The sequence below is a fragment of the Podarcis raffonei genome, chromosome 3 (assembly GCF_027172205.1).
Source record: "Podarcis raffonei isolate rPodRaf1 chromosome 3, rPodRaf1.pri, whole genome shotgun sequence".
Lineage (NCBI taxonomy): Eukaryota > Metazoa > Chordata > Lepidosauria > Squamata > Lacertidae > Podarcis > Podarcis raffonei.
Window position 1 is genome coordinate 692445 of NC_070604.1, and position 26305 is coordinate 718749.

Consider the following 26305-nt stretch of genomic DNA (forward strand, 5'->3'; position numbering starts at 1 on the left):
TACGAACAATACAAATGAGAAAACTTCAAGATAAGAATATCTTAACATTTCAAAAAATGTTTGGGGTTGTGGGGTCAGGCAGAGGCCTTCCTTGATGGTTCCAGCCCAGTCTCTCCCCTGTCGCAAACCTCACCCTCTTACCTCCTGCCCTTGCCATTCTTCTTCCACTCTACCAGCAATGTGAAAACACCTGCTGTGTCTGAGCTCCAAATTCAGACTCCATTTTATGTTAGACTTAAGTATGTCTTTTTAACTGAATTACCATTTTAAGCCTGCCTGAAAAAAGCTGCTGTATTTGTTACTCTTCAACAAGTATTCCGAGTGAGTAAATGTTATTTTTACCTTTTACAAGAATAAAGAGAAAAGAAAAAAGAAATACAGCATTCATCTTTAAGGAAGATAGGAGGTTTTAATGTGTTGCTCACTCCAGAGGAGATGACACTCCTAAAATATATTTATTTTAGCAAAAATTTACTTTGGTACAGACATTCTAACTCACATGGATCATGTGCAGAAAGATGACAAAGAGAAATTACAGAAATTTGTGGGGAATGAGAGGCAATCTTAGACAAATTCCTGTGACATGAGGGAGGATGTTTGTATTTATTTTATTTGTTCAGAATAAGGAAAGTATTTTACATGCAACCACAAATAAAACCAGTGAACTGAATTTGCATTTACACAGGGAGAGCCAGGAGACAAAGGTGCTCAAGGACCACCAGCTTATGCACCATATCCCAAACTAATAAAAGGTATTGCTTTTCAACCCTTCTTCTGATTTTTTGAAAAAATGAGGTGATAGTAGTCATATCTTGATAAAAATTCCAAAGGTGTCAGCACAAAATGGTTGTAATTGGTGTGAAAAAAAGAGGTGCTGGCACTCCATGCCATTGAGTACAGTCACAAAACCCCTTCTTTTAGTGCAGCTGAATATGTTTGATGCAGCCTACTATTTTCATGCAGTAAAGTGGGGTGGGAGTTGTGACATGGCTGACTCCTCTTGGGGCAACTAACCTTCCTCAATGTCCACTGCTTGGGAGGCATGTGCATTGCTTTGGTTTAAGAAGGCAACATCCCTATTAGAGTATATTGTGTGGCAGTATGAAGTACTTGCCAGGGTTATTAGTGCAGTGGCCAGAATAAACTTTCCTGGCTCTTACATATGCAAGGATGGCATACTAAGCCAAACTATGACGAAAAGTAACTGAACGGTCCAAATCCAGAAAATGGAGCTTATTGCGGGTGAGTTTAATAACTCAATGTGGGCACAGAGCTGTGTACCCATATCCTCCCCACTTGTCACAGTCCATGCCACAATGGGGAAACCAGCATTTCCCAAGGTGTGGAGAGGACTCAGTGAAATTAGATTTGGGGGACTGGCAGGAGATGGAGAAAGCGGGTTACAGTATGGGCTACAGAAACTTAATGAATTCCTCTTCATGGACCTTGATCCAGCTGGGTTATGGTTGTGAGGGTGTTGTGCTCTGAGAATGTGTAGTATGCAAGCAAAAATGGGTAGTGGCTAAATGCCCATTTGGGAGACATGATAAATCTCTATATCTGTGTCCTTAAGCCTGAAATCCAATCTGTACTTTGGGGATATTTTCAGGTGCAAGAGGTGACTGGGGACTCCCTGGTGCTCCTGGGCCCGAGGGTGACCGGGGCGAGCAAGGCAGTCCTGGAAGTGCTGGTCCACAAGGATCATCAGATGGTAATTTACAGCCACTTTCTTACTCCAATATTGACTTGGGAATAGTAAATTCACTTTTTTCACATTCACATTTACATTATTTTTATTTCATTCTCATATTTGTTGCTCTTATCTGAATCGCAGCAAACAATTATGCAGCTTGAATCATCTACAGCAGACATGTCCAACGCATCGATTGTGCAATGGATTTTTGTTGATCGTGACCAAGGCCTCAGCACGCCTCCGCCCACCGCCCTCTCTCATGGTCGCCAGGTGCCCTCAGCACATGCTTAGCCACAACTGGAGCAACTCCGCATGGGCAGTCGAGGCTACATATAGCCAGGCTGCTGCAGCAAGTGCTCAGGCTGGCGCTGGCCATCTCAAGCATCCAGCTGCAGGCTTTCCCCAACGGCCAGTCAGGTGACTGGCCCTGAAAGGCAAGAGGTGCCTGCCTCTGCCCCCTACAAGCTGCAGCCCCGGGGCAGGGAGGCAAAGATGAGGCGCACAGGCTCCGCACAGGCTGCAGCGCTGCAGAGGCACCCAGTCAGCCCCTGCAAGCCAAGCCCCAGGGCAGGGAGGTGCGTGGACTCCACCTGGCCTGCAGTGCTGCAGAGGGAGCCACGTGAAGGGCAGCGTTTGAGAGAGACAATTAGATCCCTAATCCCCCTCCCCCCACCCGCTGGTTCCCATGGAAAGAAAATGCCCTCTCCTTCCTAGTTGTGCGTGGATGCAGAACTTTCCTCACCTTTCCAGCTCCAGCCTAGCTGTGTTTACTCGAAAGTAATCTGCTGCCCCCCCCCCAGCTCTTCGTTTGATAAAGGAGGAATTGGACATTTAGGAGCGTGTTGGCTTCCCATGTGCGCCACGGGCCCTGGGAGGGGGCTGGTGTGGGAGTAATAATTTGTTATTTTTTTCACCATCATCATAATTTATTATTTATACCCTGCCCATCTAGCTGGGTTTCCCCAGCCAAATATAATATATTTAAATTGAAGAATGACAATGGGAGAGTGTGGTAAATCACTGCCAGTTTTTTGTATTGGATAGATCGCAGCCTAATGGAAGCTGGACATGCCTGACTTCATATCAGCTCGGGCAGTGATTAACTTAGAAAAATAATGAAAAACACTTTTGCATTCTGTTTTTGTAGGAATTAACCTCACTGTACCCATTAGGAATGGATCTGGACTTTTGGTTCTTTACAGAACTATGATTCTACCATTATTCACAATCTATACTTTCTTTTTTTTCAAAAAAGAGGCGCTTACTATTAGTTAATAGACAATGCTCCAGCTGAATTATAGCTAGGACCAATGGACATTATGTTATCTCTGAAGTGCTAATACAGTGCTAAGTGCTAATCTTTGTAAAAGATTGTGTAGCAGTTGCATGGTAAAGAAATATAACCCAGAGGCATTGGAGAGAGCAGTGGACTGACTTTAGGGTTACTGAGTTGTTGTTTGCAGTTTGGCTTTGGTCAAGTCACTTCGCCTCTCTTTCCTTTGTGAGTAAATGAAAACCCTAGTTTACCTATTCCATTCTTATTACTATTCTGATCAAAGATTTAGTGTCTGGGTGTTGACAGGTATTTGAAGTACATAATTGTGCGTATCCCTGGAGCCTTGACATATGATATCATTTTTTTTATCTAGAGCATTCTTAAAATAATGCATACCTACCTGCTTTTCTCATTTCAGATAACTCTGTGGGAAGAGGTTTGCCTGGAGAAATGGGCCCCAAAGGCCTGACTGGCGATCCAGGTTTCGCAGCTGTTTATCCAGGTCCTCCAGGATTAGATGGCAATCCTGGATTACAAGGATCACCAGGTGTCCCTGGCCCTCCAGGAAGTCCAGGTAGGAACCCAGAACTTTTTAAAGTAATTAACATTAAAAAGTTACATGATAGTGCTGACAATAATATTCTGGGAAATTTCCTATTTAAGCATTTGGAAACTATTTGAAAGACCAGTGAGATTTTTAAATTTTCCACTTGGTAATGAATCCTAAAGCAGAGGAGTTTGGATTTGGATTTGATACCCCGCTTTATCACTACCCGAAGGAGTCTCAAAGCAGCTAACAATCTCCTTTCCCCTCCTCCCCCACAACAAACACTCTGTGAGGTGAGTGGGGCTGAGAGACTTCAGAGAAGTGTGACTAGCCCAAGGTCACCCAGCAGCTGCATGCGGAGGAGCGGAGACGCGAACCCGGTTCACCAGATTAAGAGACTACCGCTCTTAACCACTACACCACACTGTCTCTCAGAGTGTGAAGGAACAAGACTTTTCTGTTTTGTACTGGTTGCATGGACTGTTGCATGTCAAAGCCCCAAGCCACCCCATGAAAATAAAGACATACGGACACAGAATTTTAGGTTAATGTTAATGGGCAAAATTTAGGCCACAACTTTATTGGTTACAGAATGTGAGCGGCATTGGCATCAACTGACTATATCTGACTCCTTCCCTCCTTGCAGGGAGTCTGGTAAGGGTAAGCCACCAGTAGGGGGAGCCCTGCCGATGTGGATCAACTCAAGAATCCCCTGGGTTCCCGCTAGAGTTGTGGCATGGCCCTAGCCCCTCCCTGGGCTTCGGACGAGATCCACACCCCAGGATTCCTTTAACGGAATACCCTTGAGCACGGAGGGGCAGGTGATGGTCGCACCTCCCCTCCCCCACACATTGCTATTCCAATGCCTGAACGCCACACAAACCCAAAGCTCGGCGCCAATACCCTCACACCTGCAACCAACCTTTTATGCCTTTGATAATATCGGCCAACTAAACATTTTCGCCGTCAGAAAGATGAACGCCAACTGCACGGTAAAGGGACTCGTTGTAAGCAATTCCTGGGTGGCAAATCACCTCAGGCAGGCAGGCAGGCAGGCAGGCAGGCAGGCAAACAGGCTCAGGACAGACTGGGCAGCGGTCCTGGGTGTCCCTCTCTCACTCCTCCACACATGCCCTCCCTCTTAAAGTGGGATGCTCCCCACTCTATGTCACTTATGCATGCGGGGACTATTCCCCCCCCCATAATTTTTCTTGAGATTTAAAAATGAGATCGAATAACCAAAAATGGATATTCCAGACATATTGAACTCCACAGTGCCTTTAAAGGAAGGCCATTTCAGATAGATGCTGGTGATGCAATGCTGATAATGCTTCTTTGAGGCGATATATAAATTAATAAATAATAATAATGATGATATGGGAGTGTTTTGTGTGTTTTTCTTTCTGTGGATGCCCACACACTTCTAAATTATATTCATATGATTTGGAGACTTAACAAATGGACAAAAGTGGATTCCTCAAAGCCCTGTGTTTGCAAAGAGACTTTGAAACTGGGAGAGTAAATACTCACCATCTACTACTCAGTGGTCTGGTGATCTCACCGCCCTTTCTACATATTATAATAGTCAATCTAGTTTGGATACCTATTATATGGACTGCTTATATTGACCCGTACTGCATATTTAATTCAGGACTAATTGATTATGTTTATTGTTAAAATGACCTAATGATGTTGCTTTATTTCCCTTCTTGTTACATTTGCAAAATCTAATAAATAAATGATCCCATTCTACAGATACTTCTGTTGCAGTGAAGGGTCTTCCAGGGTTTCCTGGTCCTCCAGGAAACCAAGGTTACCCAGGACCACGAGGGCAAAAGGGGTTGAAAGGTAAGGCACACGTGGACTGGTGCTTTCATGTGTTGTCTGCTATGGATTGTCGTGAAAGGGAGAGGCTTAATTTGCACAATATCCTGAGACCAGACAACTTTTCTCCTTGATTAGGAGTCTTGTACTATCCCTGTCTCAGCCTTCGTCATTTAAAACCTTTCTTTAAAAAACCCTTCTTCCCTACACATCAGCTATGCTGGTCCACAGAGCTGGACTGCTCTTCTGACTCTTGCGCAGAAGCCGAAGGGACATGTCTAAGGTGGGGAGTCGCCTGAATCAGCTTTGCTGCTCCATTGAGCCACGTCGGGAAGCCTCTTCCCAGCATGTCAGCAGAGCTTGTCAAGGAAGCCGCTCAAGCCAGAGGTACAGTGTAGCTTGCACAGCTGACGTGTGAGAAAGCGGTGGCTTCTGCGCTACCTCACACGTCAACTGCTAAGCAGGGAGGTCTTCTGCTCACGAGGAGACCCTCCCCAGAGCTTGAAGAGGATTTCCTCTTTGGGCTCTTGGAAGGGTCTCCTCGCAGACCAGGAATCTCCAGGGTGCTCCCCATTTCCAGGATCTACTTCCAGGTTCCAGCACCGACTGTCGTCTGTTTTTCAGATGTGAGAACAGCGACGCGGACTTATAAAAAATATTGGGGGGGCCCGGGAAAGCTCATGAATAATAAATAAGCTCATGAATATGCAAATAAAGTGGCGCCGCCTCCTCGTGAGCGAATAGGGGAGAGCGTGCTGCGCCTATTAATCAGCTCCAAAGGAAATTGGGTGGAGCTTTTGCTCGGGAGGGAGGGCAGGAGGCATGCAGCCCGCCCCCCCTGTGCATTTTGGGCTGGGGGAGGGGCGGCGATGGCGCTCTGCTGGAGGGGCGCCGGAGATTATTGGGGGGGCGGAGCCCCCCCAAACGAATTTTTGAGGGGGCTCGGGCCCCCTCAAGCCCCATGGAGTCGGCGCCTATGCGTGAGAAATACTGTGAGTGAGGCCGTTGGAATTACTATTTAGGGGGTTTGATTATTTATAGTCAGATTCGGTTAACAAACCCTGCCCAGTGGGGTTTCCCCCCACTCTTCTTGGGGGTTGGGGGTCAACAGAACTCCCAGAACAGCACATAAGGGGAGGAGAGGGCAGGTTGTTCCATCAGGCCAGCAGAAATGCTTGCACTGATGGAGTAATCTGCTTAGTGCTGTGTTGAAGACCTTCCTCTGTTTGTGACTAATGACTGTATTTATGCCAATTGTTTATGCCGCTTGTAATTTGCCATGTGACCTTATTGGGGGAGGTATAAATTTTAACAATAAGTAAAGGGTAATGCTGAAATAATTCATAATTCAGGACCCAGAAACCCCTGAAATCTCAATCCCATCTCAAGATTCCCTTATTTTCAGGAGACAAACTTTTTTGCAGCCTGAATAGTATTTACCTGTGTGGGACAAAGATTTGAACCAATTCAATAGTAGTATTAGTAGTAAAAGAAGAAAAAGAAGAAGAGGAGAGATGTTTCTTCACTTCTTGTCATCTCCCCAAAATAGTTCCCCCCCCCAACATGCAAATAGAGATCTATTCAACTTGCCATGGGATTCCAGATACAAGTTTTCAAAGTTAACATGTTCTGAATCTGGTCAGAATGTGCAAATAGCAGGTCAAAGTTGTTATCCTTATGCACCCATAAATTGAATCGGATAATTCTGAATAAACATTAAAGGTTTTGCTATAAAATTCCTGTGAATGGGGTTGTTATTGTGAATTTGCCTTACAGACTTGACAAAGATGTGTGAATAGCCTAGGATTTGTTTCAATAGGTACCAATTGTTAGAAGATGCTTTTTGATACAGGACAACTCTGCTATGTTCTGATTATCTGTTGTTATATTTTAAAGACAGTCAGGAGAGCTAGACTTCTTCAAGAAGGGAGATTAGTGTTGTAGGATTAGGAGTTTGGACAGGAGGAAGTTAATGGAGCCAGAAAGACAGTTATAATTCCCTTAATAGTTGGTGGCAACCTTACCAGGAACATATTTTATTAGGGGAACTATGGGTAAAATGGCCCAAGAAGGCTGGAAAAAGGAAAAGAGAAATATTTCCTATTCCACCACCACCCCACTAGTCAAAGGAAGGGGTAAGCTACTTGTGAATGAAAAACAATAGAGGCCTGAGAGGGAGACAGAGAGAGCTGAACTGAATTTTTAGACTCTGCAATCTAACAGCATTCAAGGATGTGGGGCATTTCTCTTGAGAGCTGATTTGATTCAAAGTATTGAATCCCCTTGCTCAGTCCCTGCTCCTGCCAACCTAGCAGTTTGAAAGCACGTCAAAGTGCAAGTAGATAAATAGGTACTGCTCTGGCGGGAAGGTAAACAGTGTTTCTGTGCATTGCTCTGGTTCTCCAGAAGCAGCTTAGTCATGCTGTCCACATGACCCGGAAGCTGTACGCCGGCTCCCTTGGCCAATAAAGCGAGATGAGCGCTGCAACCCCAGAGTCATCCACGACTGGACCTAGTGGTCAGGGGTCCCTTTACCTTTACCTATTTAGTTATACATTCGCAAATAAGCTTAAGCTAGAGGCCCAGAGGGTGGCAACGGACCTTTTCTGCAGTTGCTCCCTGCTTGTGGAATACTCTCCCCGGCCATCAGGCAAAAACTTTCCTCTTCAACCAGGCCTTTGACTGATGACATCCAATGCCTTTTTAAATGTGTTGTGGGAGTGAGGATTATTGGTTTGTTGTTGTTCTTATTTAACAACAACAACCATAATTGAAGAAAACAAACTCGTATATCATTTTGTAATAAGCTTCCAGTGATCTGTTACCAAATGAAGGCAAAACCACTCCTGGGTAATCACTGCAGTGCTTGGAGAAGTGGTTTGCATGTATCAAGGTGGATACACTGTAAATTCTGCCTCTTTTACAGGGAAACATTATCTTAGAGATTTTTTGTAATTTACAGGAACAAGAGTGACTTCTTTTTTCATTGTTTTTATTGAATGTTAATATAAGCAAACAAGTTACAGAAAAAAGAAATGAAATGCTTTTGCTTTTAATTATAAGTTGTCATCATTGTCAATAAAGAAGTATAGGATGCAGCAATGTGATTTATTGAGGCAATGATAAAACATAAGGAAGTGCAGACTTATTTATACCAAAGTTCCCATGGTAGAAATTACCACATTTTTTTCAAAAAAGAAGGTAAAAAATAACCTTAAATTATAGTAAATCCAGACACTGACGAAGCCCTCTGGTCCCTGAGGCACCAAAGGGCAAAGAAGCCGAGCTTGAGCACTTTAACCCCTGCTGCTCACTCTTAGCTTCTACAATATGCTTTCAAGAGGGCAATTCTTAGGTCTCCTTCTCTGAATATTGTTTTGCAGGAGAGCCAGGAGATTGTAAATGTGCTGAAAGTACCGAACGAAAAAGAGGCCCTGCTGGGCAACCTGGTCCACCAGGATTTCCAGGTCCAATGGGGCCGGTGGGGAGAAAAGGAGACCCTGGTGATCAAGGCCCACATGGAGTGCCTGGCTTTGCTGGCTCAAAAGTATGGCATTTATGTTGTAACACCTTTTTTCCATATCATTAAGTATGTTTCCTATGCAATTTATTTAAACAAATGTAGATTTATTTTGATTGGGTATATATTGTCAGGGAAGAGTTAGAGTTAGAAGATTCCAGTTTCCCAGAGGGAGAAGGCATTCCCCAAGGGGGGGAGGAGAGCAGTGAATGGAAGAGAAGAGAGCAAGAGGAACAACAGGGAGGGACCGGCTGTTCCCAGGAAAGGCAAGGGTTGAGTTCTAGCTCAGATTCGGAGGAGGGGAGATACAGGCCAGCTCTAGCCAGGAGGTTAGAAAAAAGAGCGGGAAAACGAAGGGAAAGGCGCCTTCGCCATTTTGAGGGTGGCTGGTCATGGAGAAGCATAGCTCAGAAGGTATCTGAAAGAAGTGACTCCGAGGAATAATAGTTAAGAACCGTTTATAAGAATGTTTTGTTAATACGCAATAAAAAGTTTTATAAAAGAACAAGAAGCATTTGTGTGGTGATCTGAAGAGGACAACGACCAGTCCTGACATATATGCCACTGTACCACAAAAAAAAACTCAATTTCACTTATTTAGGAAGGGTCCAAGCATCATTTTGGGAGCATAACACAAACTTGTCACGTGGGTCCACTTGCACACACATATCATGATCCCCTTTGTACAATATTAATGAGTCATGAAAGGAATGACAGAATGACAGAGTTGGGAGGAACCTCAAAGGTCATCTAGTCCAAGCTCCTGCTGTGCATGACTAAAGCATCTGTGACAGGTGGCCATCCAGCCTCTGCTTAACAGCCTCCAAGGAAGGAGAGTACACCACATTCCAAAGTAGTTGGTTCCACTGTCAAACAGTCCTTACCATCAGAAAGTTATTTCTGATGTTTAGTCAGAAACACTCCTTTCTTGAAATTTGCATTAGTTCTTAATTATTTTGTTTTAATCTCTTTTAATTACTGAGGATACTTTTGGTGTGTGTGTTTGTTTGTGTGTGAGAATTATTTTTTCAGTGCTCAGGCCAGTTTTCGGAATATTGTTTGCTTTTGTATGGACAGAGGTGTGGGTATTCTACGTTTTTACACACACTCGGCCTAAACCTAGGCCAAGCTAACCATTGCTAAACTTATTTGTAGCCTTGTGAAATTGTTTTTTCCATACTCTGCCTAATGCCCCTCACCTTTTAAGCATAAATATGATCATACTATAAACCAACTTTATGTGACATAGTCTGCCTGCAACAGAGCAATTACTTCTCTCACACACATACAGACACAGGAAATTGATGTTGCCTCTTCATCCTTTCACTCTGAAACCTATTTTCTCTGCATCTTGTCAAGAGGGTTATTCCTTTTTCTTGCAAGAGGAAACGGGTTTACCCTTACACTTTTGTATGTTACTAATATGACTAACTTAATTCTCATAATCTTGACTATTAGGGATTGCCTGGTGTACCTGGGCCACCTGGACAACAAGGGCCAAAAGGAGATTCGCGATACGTTACCACAAGAGGTATGGCCATAGCTCTGCATTTCAATTTATTTTTATTTCTGCAAATGTACCACATTTAGCAGCAGTATATTTACTATACGAGTTGTGTTTCATTTAGGTGCTAAAGGAGACCAAGGAATTCCAGGGATTCCTGGATATAAAGGAGAAGATGGTTTGCCAGGAAGAGACGGCACAGATGGTTTACCAGGACTACCTGGGCTTCCGGTAAGTAACCACTTCACCTTCTTCTTATCAATGTGACAAAGAAGAGAATTCTTTGAATTCAGGGATGGGGAGTCCATAGCCTTGCAGCTGTTTGCTGGTCTAACACTCCTCATTCATCATCGCTAACCATTGCAAATGTCGTTTCTGTGGTGACTCTGGAATGCCCTCCCCAAAGAGACATGCCTGGTGCTGGCATTACAATATTTTGGGCACCATGCTCTTTGCCCAGGCATTTTAGGTTGTATTTTGAATTTTTTCCCTATTCTACTCCTTAGTTTTACGGGTTTGTTTTAGCTTACCTCTTACCTTGCTGTATATTGTTATATTTATTAGTTTAATTTTAAAGAAATATTTTAAATAAAGGATAAACAACATCTGACGAGCCACTGTTTCCTCTATATTAATAGGTCACATTGAAGGCCATTTGTTATTCAGACATGGTCAAAATAGATCTCTGTAGTGCTGGTGTAACACGGTGGTTTCTCTCATATCCTTGGCATAGCAGTAGGTACTTCCTATACTAAACATTAATATGCTTCAGACTCAGTATGTTGTTCATGAGAGCATAAATTCAGTCCTGTGCACAAATAGTCTGTAAGAGCTCAATTGTTCGGTGTTGCGGCAGCGTCACCTTGGGACTTCCTGCCTCTTGATATTAGGCAGGCACCTTCACTGCATTTTTTTAGACAGGCCTACCCAGGTGTTTGGAAAGTTTAATGAGCTTTAATTTTAGTCTATTCTACTGCAGTTTTAACTTTCTGTATGTTTTAAATTATAGTTGTAATTTTTTAAGGGATTGTTTTATTGTTTTATCTTTTTTGAGGTTTTTTCTTCAATCAAGCAGTGTAAAATTTATGAAATAAACAAAGCATATCCTGTTTCCAACAGGAGGCCAATTGTACCTGCTGGTACAATAACCTACTCATAACACTGTCTTATATTCAGTGTTGTTTTTGAGACTCAAATATAATGTTAGCCATCATGACCTCTATTGGCACAGAATTCCACAACTTTGCTTGTAAGGCCTAACTAACCTTGTAGCTTCAGGTAAGTAGCCATGTTGGTCTGACACAGTCAAAATAAATAAATAAATTGTCCAGTAGCACCTTAGAGATCAACTACCGTATTTTTCGCACCATAGGATGCACTTTTCCCTTCCTAAAAAGCAAGGGAAAATGTGTGTGCGTCCTATGGAGCGAATGCAGGGGGGGAGGCAGGCTGGAAAAGCCCCCAAGAGCTGCACACAAGCTCCGTGCGCTCTTGCGGGCTTTTCCACAGGAGGGAGAAGGGACTGACTGGCCGCATCAGTCCCTTCTCCCACCTCCCAGAAAAGCCAGGAGAAGCCGCGATCTCTTTAAAGGAGTTGCACGGCTTCTGCCGGTTTTGCGGGAGGTGGGTGAATCCCCCCACCTCCCAGTAAAGCCAGGAAAGCCCTGCACAGCGTCTCCGGCAAGGAGAGGCTGCACGGGGCTATGGAGTCTTTAGCCCCGTGCAGCCTCTCCCTCCCGGGAGAGGCTGCACGGGGCTAAAGGGGAAGCCAAAACAGCGAGCGGGATCCATCCCGCTTGCTGCTTTGGCTTGCTCCATAGCTGTGCGCAACCCCTCCGGCAAGGAGAGGTTGCACGGGGCTATGGAGTCTTTAGCCTCACGCAGCCTCTCCCGGGAGGGAGAGGCTGCACGGGGCTAAAGGGGAAGCCAAAACAGCGAGCGGGATCCATCCCGCTTGCTGCTTTGGCTTGCTCCATAGCTGCACGCAACCCCTCCGGCAGGAAGAGGTTGTGCGCAGCCCGTACACTGCTCTTTGGGGCTGGGGGAATTTCCCCCCCCTTGATTTCCCCCCCTAAAAACTGGGTGCGCCCTATGGTCCGGTGCGCCCTATGGTGCGAAAAATACGGTAAGTTTGTTCTGGGGATAAGCTTTCATGTGCATGCACACTTCTTCAGATATTCTTCAAATTTTTTTATTTAACCTTGTGGAGCCTTTGAGAGTGTCAGCAGATATATTGATAGAGGTATTCTAGTAAACATTGTGTACTTGGACTTTCAAAAAGCTTTAGATAAAGTGCCTCACTAAAGACTCCTGAGTAAACTTAGAAGCCATGGGATAGCCAGTAAATGTTTAAAGAACAGGAAGCAAACACTGAAAAATGGGCAGTTCTCCTAGTGGAGGGATATGGAAAGTGGAGTCCCCCGGGCATAATCTGCATTGAGATCTGTCAGATGGCAATGGTGGTTGCTTGTGAGTAACCAGTCAGGACTCCGACCTGTCTTTTACAGGTTTTATTTTGATGCAAAACTATTTACAGTATAGAGCCACAAGTTCATGCCTGCCTCAATAGCTAGCAGAATCCGGGAGTGGTTGTTTCCGGGACCTCCCCCAACATAAGAGCTTCATCACCCCCAGCCTTTTTCTTCCTTCTTTGCATTTTGCACCTCTGCGCAGGGTGGGCGATGGAAGGGGCGTGCTTCCCTCCTTGCCAGCTTGGCCACGAGCGGTGCTGAGGCTCCCAGCAGCATCCTCTGGTCCTTTCCCCTCTTTCCCACTGGAGGTGTGGCTTTCCTCACCACAGGAAGAGGAACTGCTTCACAAGATTTTCAGAAGTTCCCTGTAACCCAACTGCCCCTCTGCTTCCCTACCCTGTTCCGATGGCAGTACCCTGACAAGATCATTGCTCCTTAACTTGTTTCTAAATGATCTGGAGTTAGGCATGAGCAGTAAGATGGCCAGGTTTGCTGGTGACACCAAATTATTCAGTGTGATTAAAAAAAGAGGATTGTGTGGCGCGCCAAAAGAATGTCTCCAGATGGGATAAGTGGGCATTAAAATGGCAAGTGCTATTTAGCAGAAGCAACAGTAAAATGAGGCACAAAAATAATTTCACATTCATGAGTCCTAAACTGATGGTAATTGACCCGGAACAAGACTTTGGGGTGCTACTGGATAGCTCAGTAAAAATGTCAGCCTTGTGTGCAGCAGCTGCAAAAAAGTTGGATTCCATTTTAGAGATCATTAGGAAAGGGATTGAAAATAAAACTACCAATATTATAATGCTGCTACACAAATCTTGGAATACTGTGTACACTTCTGATTGCTGCATCTGAAAAAAGATATAGTAGGGATGGAAAGTAGATGTTCAGAAAAGGGCATCAAAATAATCAAGGGGCTTGAGCTACTCCCCTATGAGGAAAGGTGGCATGTGGAGCTTTTTAATTTAGGAAAAAAGCACACAAGGAAGGACATGATAGAGGTGTGTACAATTATGTAAGATGGGGGGGGGAGGATATAGATTAGTTTTTCTCCATCTATTAGTGGCTGCTAGTCATGATAGCTGTGTAGCAGCTGTGGAAGTGGGAGGTCTCTAAATACCAATTGCTGGGGAGCCCAACTGGAGAGAGTGCTCCTGCCCTCACACCCTGCATGTGGGTTTGACACAGCCATCTGAGAGAACATGGTGCTGAACTAGATGGCACTGAGGTCTGATTCAGCAGGGCCCTTCATGGCTTTAAACTCTGTGGGGCAAAAATATGTTCAAGGACAAGTTTTGTGTTTCAAAGCCACCTCTTGTTAATTTCCTCATGCATAATGCCAAATAATGAATTAATATTCTCACCGTGATTTAGTTTTCATATGCTTTATATGCTTTGTTCTGAGTTAAGGAGAAATACACCCACAACCAGCATGTCATCAGGCCGTCAACCAGGACTGTAAATATGAGGAGTGGAGGGGTGTTGTTTGTCAAGTACCTGGCCGATTAGAATTAGGCTCAGGGTTGTGTCATGGAATTCTACTCAATATTGTTCCAGAGCAGAACTCCAATGTATAGTTAGCAGAGTGAAAACATAAACATGTTTCAGGATTCCCCAAAAATAGACCAGAGAAAATTATATTTCATCGAGCAGAGCTTTACTGCTACTGAAGGCAAATGAGCATAATGATCACAAATCCAATACATTCAGGATTGGCACTGTCCATAAGAAATCCAGTTGTTTCAGACTTCACTTAAACTTGCAATAACTTACGTCTAAATCTTAACACTAAGCATCCTATGTACAAAACACCACACCAGAAGGAAAAGAGATAGAAAGAGAAACCAAAACCCAGGCCTTACTTACTGGCCTTACTTTTATAGTCAGCATGACCTTGAAGAAGAGATAACAACCAGTTTAGACCTGCTGTACTCAACTTCTCTGAAAGAATAACCCAAACATCATGAACTTTCTGCTTGTTTCTGTCACACAGAGAAGCTTCCAGAACCCTCTTAAATTAATTAGAATAGGAAAGATCTCTACAAATCAGATCAATACTTTCTGTATGAAGAAATACAAATTGACAGGTTGGGCAACCTGTAACACTCTTGATGGTGTCAGACTAATAATATAATAATAATAATTTCTACCCCACCCATCTAGCTGGGTTTTCCCCAGCCATTCTGGGCGGCTTCCAACAGATGGTTAAAAATACATTAAAACATCAGCCATTAAAAACTTCTCTAAACAGGACTGGCTTCAGATGTCTTCTATTTCCCCCCTTTTTTTATTGATTTTCCACATTTATAACAAATATAACATATAAAAAACACACATTACAGTACTAAAAACAAAGAAACTAAACAAAAATGTAGACACATAAAACCTAATTTATCTTTCATTGTTAACTGACGTCTTCAAATCCCTCCTAACTGAAATTCATTGTGTCACCTTGTAACAGCTGTCCAAAATCATCTTTCTAATAAAATTAACTCCTTCAATTTACTGTCTTCATCACTTTGCCTTCAGATGTCTTCTAAATGTCATATAGTTGTTTATTTTTTTGACATTCGATGGGAGGGCATTCCACAAGGCGGGCACCACTACCGAGAAGGCCCTCTGCCTGGTTCCCTGTAATTTCGCTTCTCGCAGTGAGGGAACCGCCAGAAGCCCTCGGCGCTGGACCTCAGACTACAATTCCCATCATCTCCAGCCAATAACTTTCTAGGAGGATACCTTGACCAAAGCTGCCAGCATGATAAGCATGAGAAATCTTTCTTTGGAAGATCAGGTAGCATAATCTAAAAACATAAGCTCATGCTTATGGCTCTCTTGTTGCTGGTTGTTACAGTGATTACTGGGTCGAAGAAAGCCAAAATATCCTCTGGTTCAGAATTCTTGTTTAATGCTAGTGAGGCTGCTGAGCAAGTGAAAAATGAAATTTCAGTGCTAAAATAGATTAATACGTTGTAAGCAGGCTGAGGTATGTTTCCTTCCCTTGCAGGGTGATGGTGTACGAGGTGAACCAGGGGATCCTGGTGAACCTGGTCCGTTAGGCCCAAAGGGTTTTCCCGGAGAAGAAGGCTTGCCAGGTGTTGGCTTGCCAGGCCCAAAGGGATATCCTGGCCCTCTGGGTGACCCTGGGGTTCCTGGGAGTCCTGGCTTCCAAGGTTCCCCAGGACCTCCAGGCACTCCTGCTGAAATAGGTATGTATGAACACTAGTCAGAAACTGTGATTGTGCCGCATATAAAATATGGGGATTCTTGAGGTGGGCAGCCTCACCTGCCCTTGCCTCATTGCCATAGGAGTACATCACTGAAAACCTATTAGACTTGGTCTGCTACACAAATTCCTTACTGCCTTCTGGGAACATTGGTTGAGTTGTGTCTTCAAAATCTACATAGCTTGTATATTTCTTAGACACCACTTTCTTTCATGTGTTTTGCAACAATTTACTTTTTAATAACGCCCTTCATAAATCAGGTAAAAATTGTGAGGGCCTATGGAGAAGTGCTCTTCAGGCACTTAGGGTTTGTGCTTCCTGTCACTGTTCCCATAAAACATCTCCTCAGGCTGCCACGTGAGACATCCACACTGAGGGTTGCATGCTCTGTTGGTGACTTGTGGAAGAAGTCACTTGGTACTTCAGCCAGTGTGATATATCCACAGGGTATATGGAACCCCAGCAGAGGCCTTAGAGATTTCCTGCTCCCAGCAGAACAGCTTCTTCCAGAATCCTCAGTTAAGGGGGAAACTCCTCTGCCACACAGTTCAAAGTAGCAAAGTATTCACTGTCTCCAGACACAAGACAAAGCGAAACACTGCTATCTACCATATACTGTTCTCCTGGTCTTTGAAATAAAGATGCGTATGCACAGAGAGATCCTCTAACACTATCACCATGTTAGCTAACACTGCTGCATAAAACCCACAGCCTCTTCCCTGACTTTCACAGATTCAGAGTCAGACCCTGACATCAAACAGGACAGGACATAGGCAAGACGTAATGAAAGCAGTACCCTAGAGACTGTTATACCTACACATAGGCATATTTCCTGAACCAATGGGAGGGTGAATGACTCAACCTCACTGATATTGCTGCAGTGACCCAGTGCACCTGGCACCCTGATCTCAGAATATCCAGATATCTCTCATATTCACCCAAGTGTCAGGCCCTGGCTGGACGCTGAGGAGTGGGCACCACGAGATGTCTCACTCTGTAGACTTAGAAGGCCAATTCATGACTGTTTATTTTATTTTCCAACAAAGCTGTATACTCTTTTCTCCGCTGCTGCATGTATTTCCAGCAAATTTAAAAATCAAAGGCAGTTGCTGGCATGCCATGGAACAGTTATGGCAGTCCCATTTCATTGGATAGAACTGCAGGTGGATAATGTTGTTCTTGTATTTTATTCTGTGAACTGCCCTGAGATTTTTTGATGAAGGGAGGTCTATAAATTTAATAAATAAAATATAATTAAATAAATACATTCTCTGGAACAGTCCTGTTATTTATTTTTATTTTTAATTATTAAAGTTATACTACCCATCTTCTGAAGGTCTCAGGGTGGTTCACAAAATAAACAAGTTTATTTCAAAAGATCACTGCAGATACAGTTGGTGGGTTGAACATTGCTGTTTCCGGTCATAATTTAAGAAATCCAAATTTCTTTTGTTCTAATTTTTTATATTTCAGATTGTGGACAGACAGTCAAAGTCTTTTTCAGAGGTAACAGAACTGAGCCAATTCAGTCAGGTAAAATATGATAATTTAAAAATGTAAATTTGTATGCAAAATCTGTGATTCTGAATGATAACAAGAATTGTATTTTGAAGAACTTAATGCAAACTGAAGCTGAGGCTCCAGTACTTTGGCCACCTCATGAGAAGAGAAGACTCCCTGGAGAAGACACTGATGCTGGGAAAGATGGAGGGCACAAGGAGAAGGGGGCGACAGAGGATGAGATGGTTGGATAGTGTTCTCGAAGCCACAAACATGAGTCTGACCAAACTGCGGGAGGTAGTGGAGGACAGAGGTGCCTGGCGTGCTCTGGTCCATGGGGTCGCGGAGAGTCGGACACGACTAAACGACTAAACAACAACAACAATGCAAACTGAAGAGGGTTTTAATTTGACACACCAAATTTTTTTTAACAAAATGTATTACAATGCAACTGTTGAAAACTCCAGTGAGTAGCATTATACAACTTCATTCATCTTACTATTTTGCATCCAGTTAAATCAAGCTTTTAGTAGGCAGCCCAGTCCATTGCCACGTCCTCTCTGTCTCCTTCACATGTTACCTGATATGCCAGATTCCTTGACCACCAACACCATCTGTCCTCCTTCCTTCCAGAGGACACTAGATAGTTTTTGCCCTTAGTTTTGGACAGTATTGCTGCTGAGTAAAAGGTTGCACAAACACAGGGGTGAAACTAGGCTTAATTCACCTGAGTCAAAGACCCAGTTTTGTGCTTACCGCTTCCTGTCTCTGACCACCCCTGCCCCACCCCCCTGCTTATGGACACTGGAACCCTGATCATGTTGCTAGGCAGGATGCAAAACCATAGTGAACCCTGACTGACAGTGGCCTAAAGGAGCTCTTCTGCAGTGCAATTCCACTCTTTCACTCTTCCTGACCACCTGAAAGCTAAACACAGAGCATGGCTCACAGGAAAGCTGCTGTGCATTCAGTCATTTCCAACAATTGGTTTTGCTGTCCCTGAGCCCACAAAGGAAGGGATTCCTAAATGATGACTCGGACACAAAGACCCAAAAGCTTTTATGAAAACCCAATCATAGGCCACAGTTGCTTGGGATGCTAAAAGCAGACTTCAAGCCTGGCAGACTTGGCTTTCTACTAGAAGCTTGAGGCCTACCAATGACCAGGGGCAAAAGAAAGGCGGTTCAGTAGAGGAGAAGGCAGCAAAATCATTAGAATTTAGGAACTGGGCACCTCTGAGCTCAACTTCAGCTCAGGAACATATTTTTGCTGTCAGAACAGAGCTCACAAACTTTTCTCTCGCACAAAAACCACTCTTGGTGTTTCTCCTGAGCTTTCCTCAACTCAGCAGTCTGATTTTTAGAAGAAAAGCCCTCACTTTTGGGGGAGGGGTTGCTATTGTTAATACTAAGACTACTACTACTGCTACTAATAATAATAATAACAACCTATTGCCTGTCACCCAGATGCCTACTACTAGATCCCAATATACCTTCCGTCTACCCTTGGTTTGAAGGATCATGGCCTTGGGGGATTCACTTAAGTAGCCACTTCCAATCTGAATAAACAGTCATCACTGAAGGCCATATTTCATCTTAGGTTTAATTATGGGGGGAGATTTTTCTGGTCCAGAAGCCACACTGCTATTGCTAAATTGGTAGCTATACTATTACATTCTCAAAAGGACTGTATGCTTCTTTCTTTCTTTCTTTCTTTCTTTCTTTCTTTCTTTACTTCTTTCCTTTGTGACAAAATGTTTACAGGCACATACACACACTGAGAAGTGGGTGGTAGAGGCTTTTATGTTTATTTCTTTATTAAAATATTTCAATAAATATTAAATCAGACAATGAACAGGTGAAGGTGCTGAAGGTGACAGAGGGTGAGTGAAAAAACCAAGCCTCAGGTGGAGAGATGACTCAAAGGTGGGGCTTACCTGGGCCCCTGCTATCAGCACTTCCTGCTGATTTATAGTGCTGTGGTCTAAACCACTGAGCCTAGGGCTTGCTGATCAGAAGGTTGGTGGTTCAAATCACTGTGACAAGGTGAGCTCCCATTGTTTGGTCCCAGCTCCTGCCAACCTAGCAGTTCGAAAGCATGTCAAAGTGTAAGTAGATAAATAGGTACCGCTCCGGTGGGAAGGTAAATGGCGTTTCCGTGCACTGCTCTGGTTTCGCCAGAAGCGGCTTAGTCACACATGACCCGGAAAAACTGTCTGTGGACAAACGTCAGCTCCCTCGGCCAGTAAAGCTAGATGAGCGCCGCAACCCCAGAGTCGTTCCTGACTGGACTTAACTGTCACGGGTCCTTTACCTTTTTTTTTTTTTTTGCCCCCAATACACACGTTTTTGTGTTGGAAAACTGCATCCATGAATTTCAAAGAATAGCTGCCTTTTGGTTCATGTGGGTGAATCTGGTAGATTTGCATTAAGATGGGAACAAAATTTCTCCTCCATCCTTAGGCCCCTGGCCTACAATTTTTTTGCCACAATACATTTGTTAAGTCTTTGAAGAGCCACTTTGTTGTTTTTATCTGTATTGTTTATCTACAGGAACTAGCTGTATTCAAGCGCCAAAAGGAACTCCAGGAACTCCAGGGATTCCAGGACCAAGAGGTAAATGCCATAACAATAACAATAACAATAACAATAACAATACAGTAAGTTACAATGCACAATACGTAATCAAATCATTCAACTATAATTATGATTCCAAAAAGAAATAAATGGAAACTATTATAAAAATAATTATTAGATCTTATTTGACCATATCTATAGTTGACAATGTTATTTATATCTTTGCTATTTCACATTTTCTTGGAGAGTTTGCAGATAGAGCAACTTCCAGGAATGTGGAACTATAATTTTTGCTTCAGTCAAAAGATTTAGGTGTAGCTTGCAGATCAGTCTGCAAATACAACTTTGAAAGTAATGTAAAAGTACAACAGCATATCAAATTCAATTTTCCTACTTGCTATCAAAACGTTTATCTGAATCATTTGCAACTAATAAGATTTGTTTGCTTGCTTGCTTGTTTATTTAACAATCCTACAACTGTTACCCAAATACTTACAACCTGCCTTCCATGCTGCAAGTCATGGATCTCCTCTCATGCCCTTTATGATAATACTGCTTTACATGTAATCCTAAGAGGAATGCAAAAGGCTAAATATTCCAATCCAAAATTTCAACAGTTCAGAGGATTCCCCCCCCCCCCCCGCAAGTATTTGTTTTTACTTTGGTAAAATGTCTGTCCAAAGGCAACAGCCTCAGTTCCTTGTCTCGGTCGTGGAGGATGCTTTCTTCACTAGGCATGAACTGGAAAGCCACCTTCCCCTTCGCTTCCAGGGCACCACAGGCAGCTCAAGGAACCTGGCTAGTTTGGCCTGATGATGGTTGGCTTGTGGTGATGTAGAGGCAGGCTTTCTCACTGGTGGCAGCAGCGCTGTGGGTTGTCCTCCCTGCTGAAATAGGAGCGGGGGCTGTCAGTATTGGATTACTTCTAGCTCCTGAAGATGCATTTCCCTGAGCTGAAGATCTGGTTTTATTGTTTTAACTGTTCTTTGAACTTTCCTGTAGACAACTTCTGCCACAAAATCGCTATTACAATTCCCCAGCATTTAAATTATGTGAAAAATAATTTTTAACTGTGTCCAAAGGCTCGGTATTCCCATTACCCATATTTTGCAAATTGTAACACTACAGCCGTCCTTCAGTTGCACTTAATATATACCCGTACATTAGAAATAGCATGCAGCAAATCTACATTACATAGAAATAAGATATTCCACCACTAGGAATGGTTCTCTCATAATCTGGAAATGCCCTAAAAGATATAACTTACCTAAGGCTAGCTATAAATTTATTACCAATATTTCTATTATTATTTTGTATTTTCCCCTTTAACATGTACATATTTTTATTTATTGCATTTCATTGGCATAATATCTTCAATAATGTAGGTGCGAAAGGTACAAGAGGGATTGCAGGCGAACTCGGTCTGCATGGATCCAAAGGGCTGAAAGGCTCTCTGGGAGATCAAGGTCGTGAGGGCTTAGCAGGCCCACAAGGTATGGTTAAAACCCAAAACACACTTGTACTGTAGACAACTGAAGTGTTCAATTTATGTATCCATGTTTATATATCGCATTTGTAATTTGCTTCTCCAATAAAAATCAAGTTGGTCATGCACACAAATGGAATTGCAAAATATACAGTATAGAACAATGTAATTGCTTGTACAACTGAGGATGATTTTAGATGTAATGTCAACATGTGAAAATATTGCATGGCTCTGAGGCCAAGACCCTGGCAAAAAGCAGGCCCTGTTCACACAAGGATTCTCCACAAAGATAATAATTGGGGCTGTCAACCAAACAAATGCTTTAACCATTTCTAGGTTTTTCATCTGTAAATTAGTACCTCATTAAACAAGTACTAACTGAGCTGTGCCTCTCAAATGTGTTTGTATCTCCACCAATCGATTAATGACATGAGTGTTGACATGAGTAATGACATGGAGTTTCTGACATTGCAAAAGGCATCATGCAGCTTATCCCACAAAGATGTCTCATTCATCCTCTCTATCTTTCTTTCCTTACTTTTTGAAGGAAAACCTTGAATAAGTACTGCCCACAGTCTGGAGATGTTGGAGCACATATGTACTCACATGGGTCACTTGAGGGACAAATCAAAACAGAAAGAACAAAGTCCACTGCTGCTAAATACCTTAGTAACACTATTCTGCCCAAGGACCATTTGTGGATTATCTTCTAAATTACATCATTATTGTAGTTTTAAGACAACAGGGTGTGAATGCTTTTAATCAGCACTTGTTCAGCTTTCCACTGAAGTCAGTGGGACATAAAGGTGCTTATTTGGCTAAGGAGGGATTTGCATCATCCTGGTTATATTGTTTTCCATTAATCAACTTTAACAAGTTTATTCTGGCAAATAAATTACTTTTCCTAGAATCATCATTTTTTTCTATTTAGGATTTCCTGGGCCCAGAGGAAACAGAGGTGCACCAGGATTGCCTGGGGAGCAGGGCTTTCCTGGGAGTCCAGGATTGCCAGGTTGGCCAGGCCCTCCAGGAGTGAAAGGAGTTGCAGGTGACCGAATTGGAGCTCCCACAGGCCCCCAAGGGGATGCTGGGCCACCGGGAATCCCAGGACTGAAAGGCCCCCCAGGAGATCACGGCTTGCCAGGACTGAGAGGTAATGCTCTTGCTTTTGCCAATGGAGAATTTTAAAGAAGAGAGACTCAGGAAATTTGGTGATAGCAGTTGTGGTGATGCCGAGTTCTGCAATGAGTTCTGCATGCAGCAAAGGTTCTGTAGCCTAGTTTCAAACAGCCCTCTGCACCCTGGCATGTTGCTTTGAAAACTGCAGGGAATTTCAAAATCAGTTTGTGATTTTGCACAGAGAGCTGCAGCTGGAGAAATAGTGAAACCAACGTGTTTGCTCCCAAGCAACATATACTTACCGTAAGTAGGTTCTCTGCATTGCAGCCAGCAGCAGTCCTGCAGTTTTGCTGAAAATGAGCATCCTGGTCCATTGCCTTCATCTGTATTCCCAGATTTTTCACCTAAGATGTTGCACATAATACCAGTAGAGGAAACGAAAATTACTGATTGTTAAGAAAGCAGAACTCAATAAGTCCCATTCTGTATAGATTGCAAACCAGAAAGCTGCTTTTCCTTATGAGCGTGTAGGACCTATTCAGAAGGCAGCTTTTCATATTCATAGGCTTCAGAATAAATGTTTATTATTATAATTATTTTCTGGACTGTGAGTTGGAGCTAAGCTAAATTTGTTGACAAGGTAGTCATGACCTTGAAATCTCACTGATTTAAATGGGGACTGAGTTTAATTAATTAAATCCTGATCCAACTCTGTATCTATATGCACTCGATATCCAACGCATAACAATTAATGACACTTGTTATTATTTTTAGGAAGTGATGGCATTCCAGGTCAGCCTGGAGCTAAAGGGCATCCTGGGTCTCCTGGCCCTGCTGGCTTGACTGGTTTGCCAGGACCACAAGGACCATTTGGATTCCCTGGACTGCCAGGCCAGCAAGGGATCACGGGCAGAGCTGGCTCACCAGGGTTTGTAGGTGAGGATTGTCCCGTGTGCTTCCCAAATGTGATTTTCCTTGTACTTTGCCTGGGCATCTTTAGCACTTTCCTGGGGAAAGGTGATCTCAAACTACTGGTGTGGGACCTTTGGGGGTGCAATGTCATTCCATTAAACTTTCATAGGAGCTTATTATTTCAAGCATTGACATGGAGTAGCTTTTCCCTGTTAATACTGCCAACATGGTACAATCATAGTTCTTTTAAGATTTAAGCCATGGAAGATTGGCTGTTGACTTTAGTGCGCGGTGCACACTTTTAACATCTGCATTATACCAGCTTCTTATATGATTCAAATGTTATGCCACCAATGCAGAGATGCTTGCAAAATGTTGTTTCTTGTCAGTTGTCCATCTAGCTAGATGGGATGTTTGTATGCTGACTACACTGTAATTCAGCCCAGTCTGAACCATGTGGTAGACTGCACATGAGCATTATTACTGAGGATGCCATATTTATTGGATTGGTAGTTTACAAACTTTAGGCTTACTAATGAGTTGCCACCAATTAAATTACACACACACACACACATATTATACACACACACACACACATACATACATATATATGTGTGTATTTATAAGAACTGCAGATCTTAAGGGACATTCACTTCAGTGTGTGAAAAAATGTGCCTCTTCTAAGCCAGTGGCTGCTGTAACGCATGGCTGCATTGTCTTAGAAACAAAAGTAGTATCCTTGCATGCATGCGTGTGTGTGTGTGTGTGTGTGTGTGTTTCAGATATACAGATAGTTCTCTGCTACAGTATATTGCCAAACAGTAATTTTCATCCATACACAAAATAAACTGTACAGCATATACAGTTGTACCTTGGAAGTCGAACAGAATCTGTTCTGGAAGTCTGTTCAACTTCTGAAACGTTTGACTTCCAAAGCACAGCTTCTGATTGACCACAGACAACAAACCACAGGTGTATAAAAGCTTAGAAAAGCATAGTTAGGTCTAACATAATTTATTCTGCATCTGAGTCTGTCTTACATAAGTAATACATAGATGACAGGACTATGTCATTTTTTCACCATCAACTGGAAAGAAAAGGCAGTGAATTTCCCTAGTTCACAAATTTGCTCTATAAAATTTAACCATATTTACAGTTTTTGAGGTCTAAAATAGCGCTTGGGAAACTTTATATCAAGAGCAGCATTCACTTAATAGTAACTTTTAGGACTGCACACCAGTGGTGGGAGGGGCCAAAGTAGGCAACAGGCAGGACCAAAGGTATCGGGAGCCACACCTTCTCTTCCCCCGTTTCCTATTTCGTTTTCTTCCTTGACTGCCATGTTGTCCAAAGAGAAATAGGCTTTGCCTCTGAACCACTCAGGACATAGTGAGTGGAGGACTCACAGCTGTTCAAGGTGGGATGAGGGCAAGGGGGGGCATATCTAGAATTTGGAAAATATTCCATCAATAATTTACTGGTTTTGTTCTTTATTTGATGTGTTTTCATATCAATACATGCTGCACAATGACTGCTTTCCAGTGGCTGCATTATATTCATTATATTCTCCTGTTTCTTTTCAACATATATTTATAGGCTCACCGGGTGCCAGAGGAGATGCAGGAGACCCAGGGAAACCTGGTCCTGTAGGAATGAAAGGTCTGGCAGGTGACAGAGGTGAACCTGGTTTCATTGGAACTAAAGGCAAGGCTGGTGAGCCTGGTCTCCCTGGGGTGGATGGAATGCACGGTCTTCCAGGTGTGAAAGGTACAACAAAACAATTCTGAGCCCAAAATTACATGAGCAGTTGCTCCAAGAGTAATACATAATACATCTTGTGCAAAGTGTTAATAGATGCAATAGACCATGAAAGTGGGAAAACCACCTGTACCTCTTTTTTGAGATTAATTGGTGCAGGCTCTTTACTCAAAAAGCTCCCGGGGCCTTTTCCCCGTTGCAGTACAACGTTAAGTGCTGCTTTTGATGTTTAAAGCCCTGAATTGTTTGGGACCAGTTACCTGAAGTTATGCTTGGTCTCTCTTTTTAAAAAAATATATTTTTATTGAGTTTTACATAACAAATTTAAATTCAAACAAAACATCCACATCATCATTTAGGATTCCCTGAATCCTTCGACTCCCCTCCCCTCTTCCATGGTTACCATTATCAATCTTTTTTTCCAACTGCGTGCCTTATTTTCTCTATTTTTTTAAAGAAAAATAATCCATAGTTTTTCGTACATTACAAGTATTACTCAAATCCTGCCAGAGTTTTTAGTTGTTTACAGTGTTCTCTTAAACACATTATAATTTTTTCCCATTCCTTAAATTTTTTCTCTTCCTGGTTTCTGATTTTCCCAGTCAATTTCACCATTTCCGCATAGTCCATCATCTTCATCAGCCATTCGTCTCTGGTCAGAACTTTGTCTTTTTTCCATCTCTGGGCCAGTAGTATCTGTGCTGCTGTCGTTGCGTACATAAATAGTCATTTCTGCTCCTTCGGAATCTCTGTACCTAAAATACTTAGCAAAAAGGCCTCTCTCTTTTTCACAAACATTATTTTAAACATTTTTTTCAACTCATTGTAAATCATTTCCCAGAATGCTCTTGTTATCTTGCATGCCCACCACATGTGGTAGAACGTGCCT

General features: G+C 42.9%; 1 protein-coding gene across 3 annotated transcripts in view; it reads left to right on the forward strand.

Annotated features, from left to right (window-relative positions):
* The window catches only part of COL4A2 (collagen type IV alpha 2 chain), a 170191-nt gene that overhangs the window by 105428 nt on the left and 38458 nt on the right, over positions 1 to 26305 (forward strand). For 2 of the 3 annotated variants that reach the window (XM_053380243.1, XM_053380245.1), the window contains 14 exons: positions 686 to 752; positions 1610 to 1711; positions 3388 to 3543; positions 5272 to 5364; positions 8724 to 8887; positions 10319 to 10391; positions 10489 to 10595; positions 15846 to 16047; positions 17539 to 17598; positions 20118 to 20180; positions 21527 to 21634; positions 22559 to 22780; positions 23521 to 23682; positions 25255 to 25425. In XM_053380243.1, coding sequence (XP_053236218.1) covers positions 686 to 752; positions 1610 to 1711; positions 3388 to 3543; positions 5272 to 5364; positions 8724 to 8887; positions 10319 to 10391; positions 10489 to 10595; positions 15846 to 16047; positions 17539 to 17598; positions 20118 to 20180; positions 21527 to 21634; positions 22559 to 22780; positions 23521 to 23682; positions 25255 to 25425 — 1750 coding nt within the window. The remainder of the gene's footprint in view (positions 1 to 685; positions 753 to 1609; positions 1712 to 3387; positions 3544 to 5271; positions 5365 to 8723; positions 8888 to 10318; positions 10392 to 10488; positions 10596 to 15845; positions 16048 to 17538; positions 17599 to 20117; positions 20181 to 21526; positions 21635 to 22558; positions 22781 to 23520; positions 23683 to 25254; positions 25426 to 26305) is intronic. The other variant, XM_053380244.1, reaches the window with a different exon arrangement.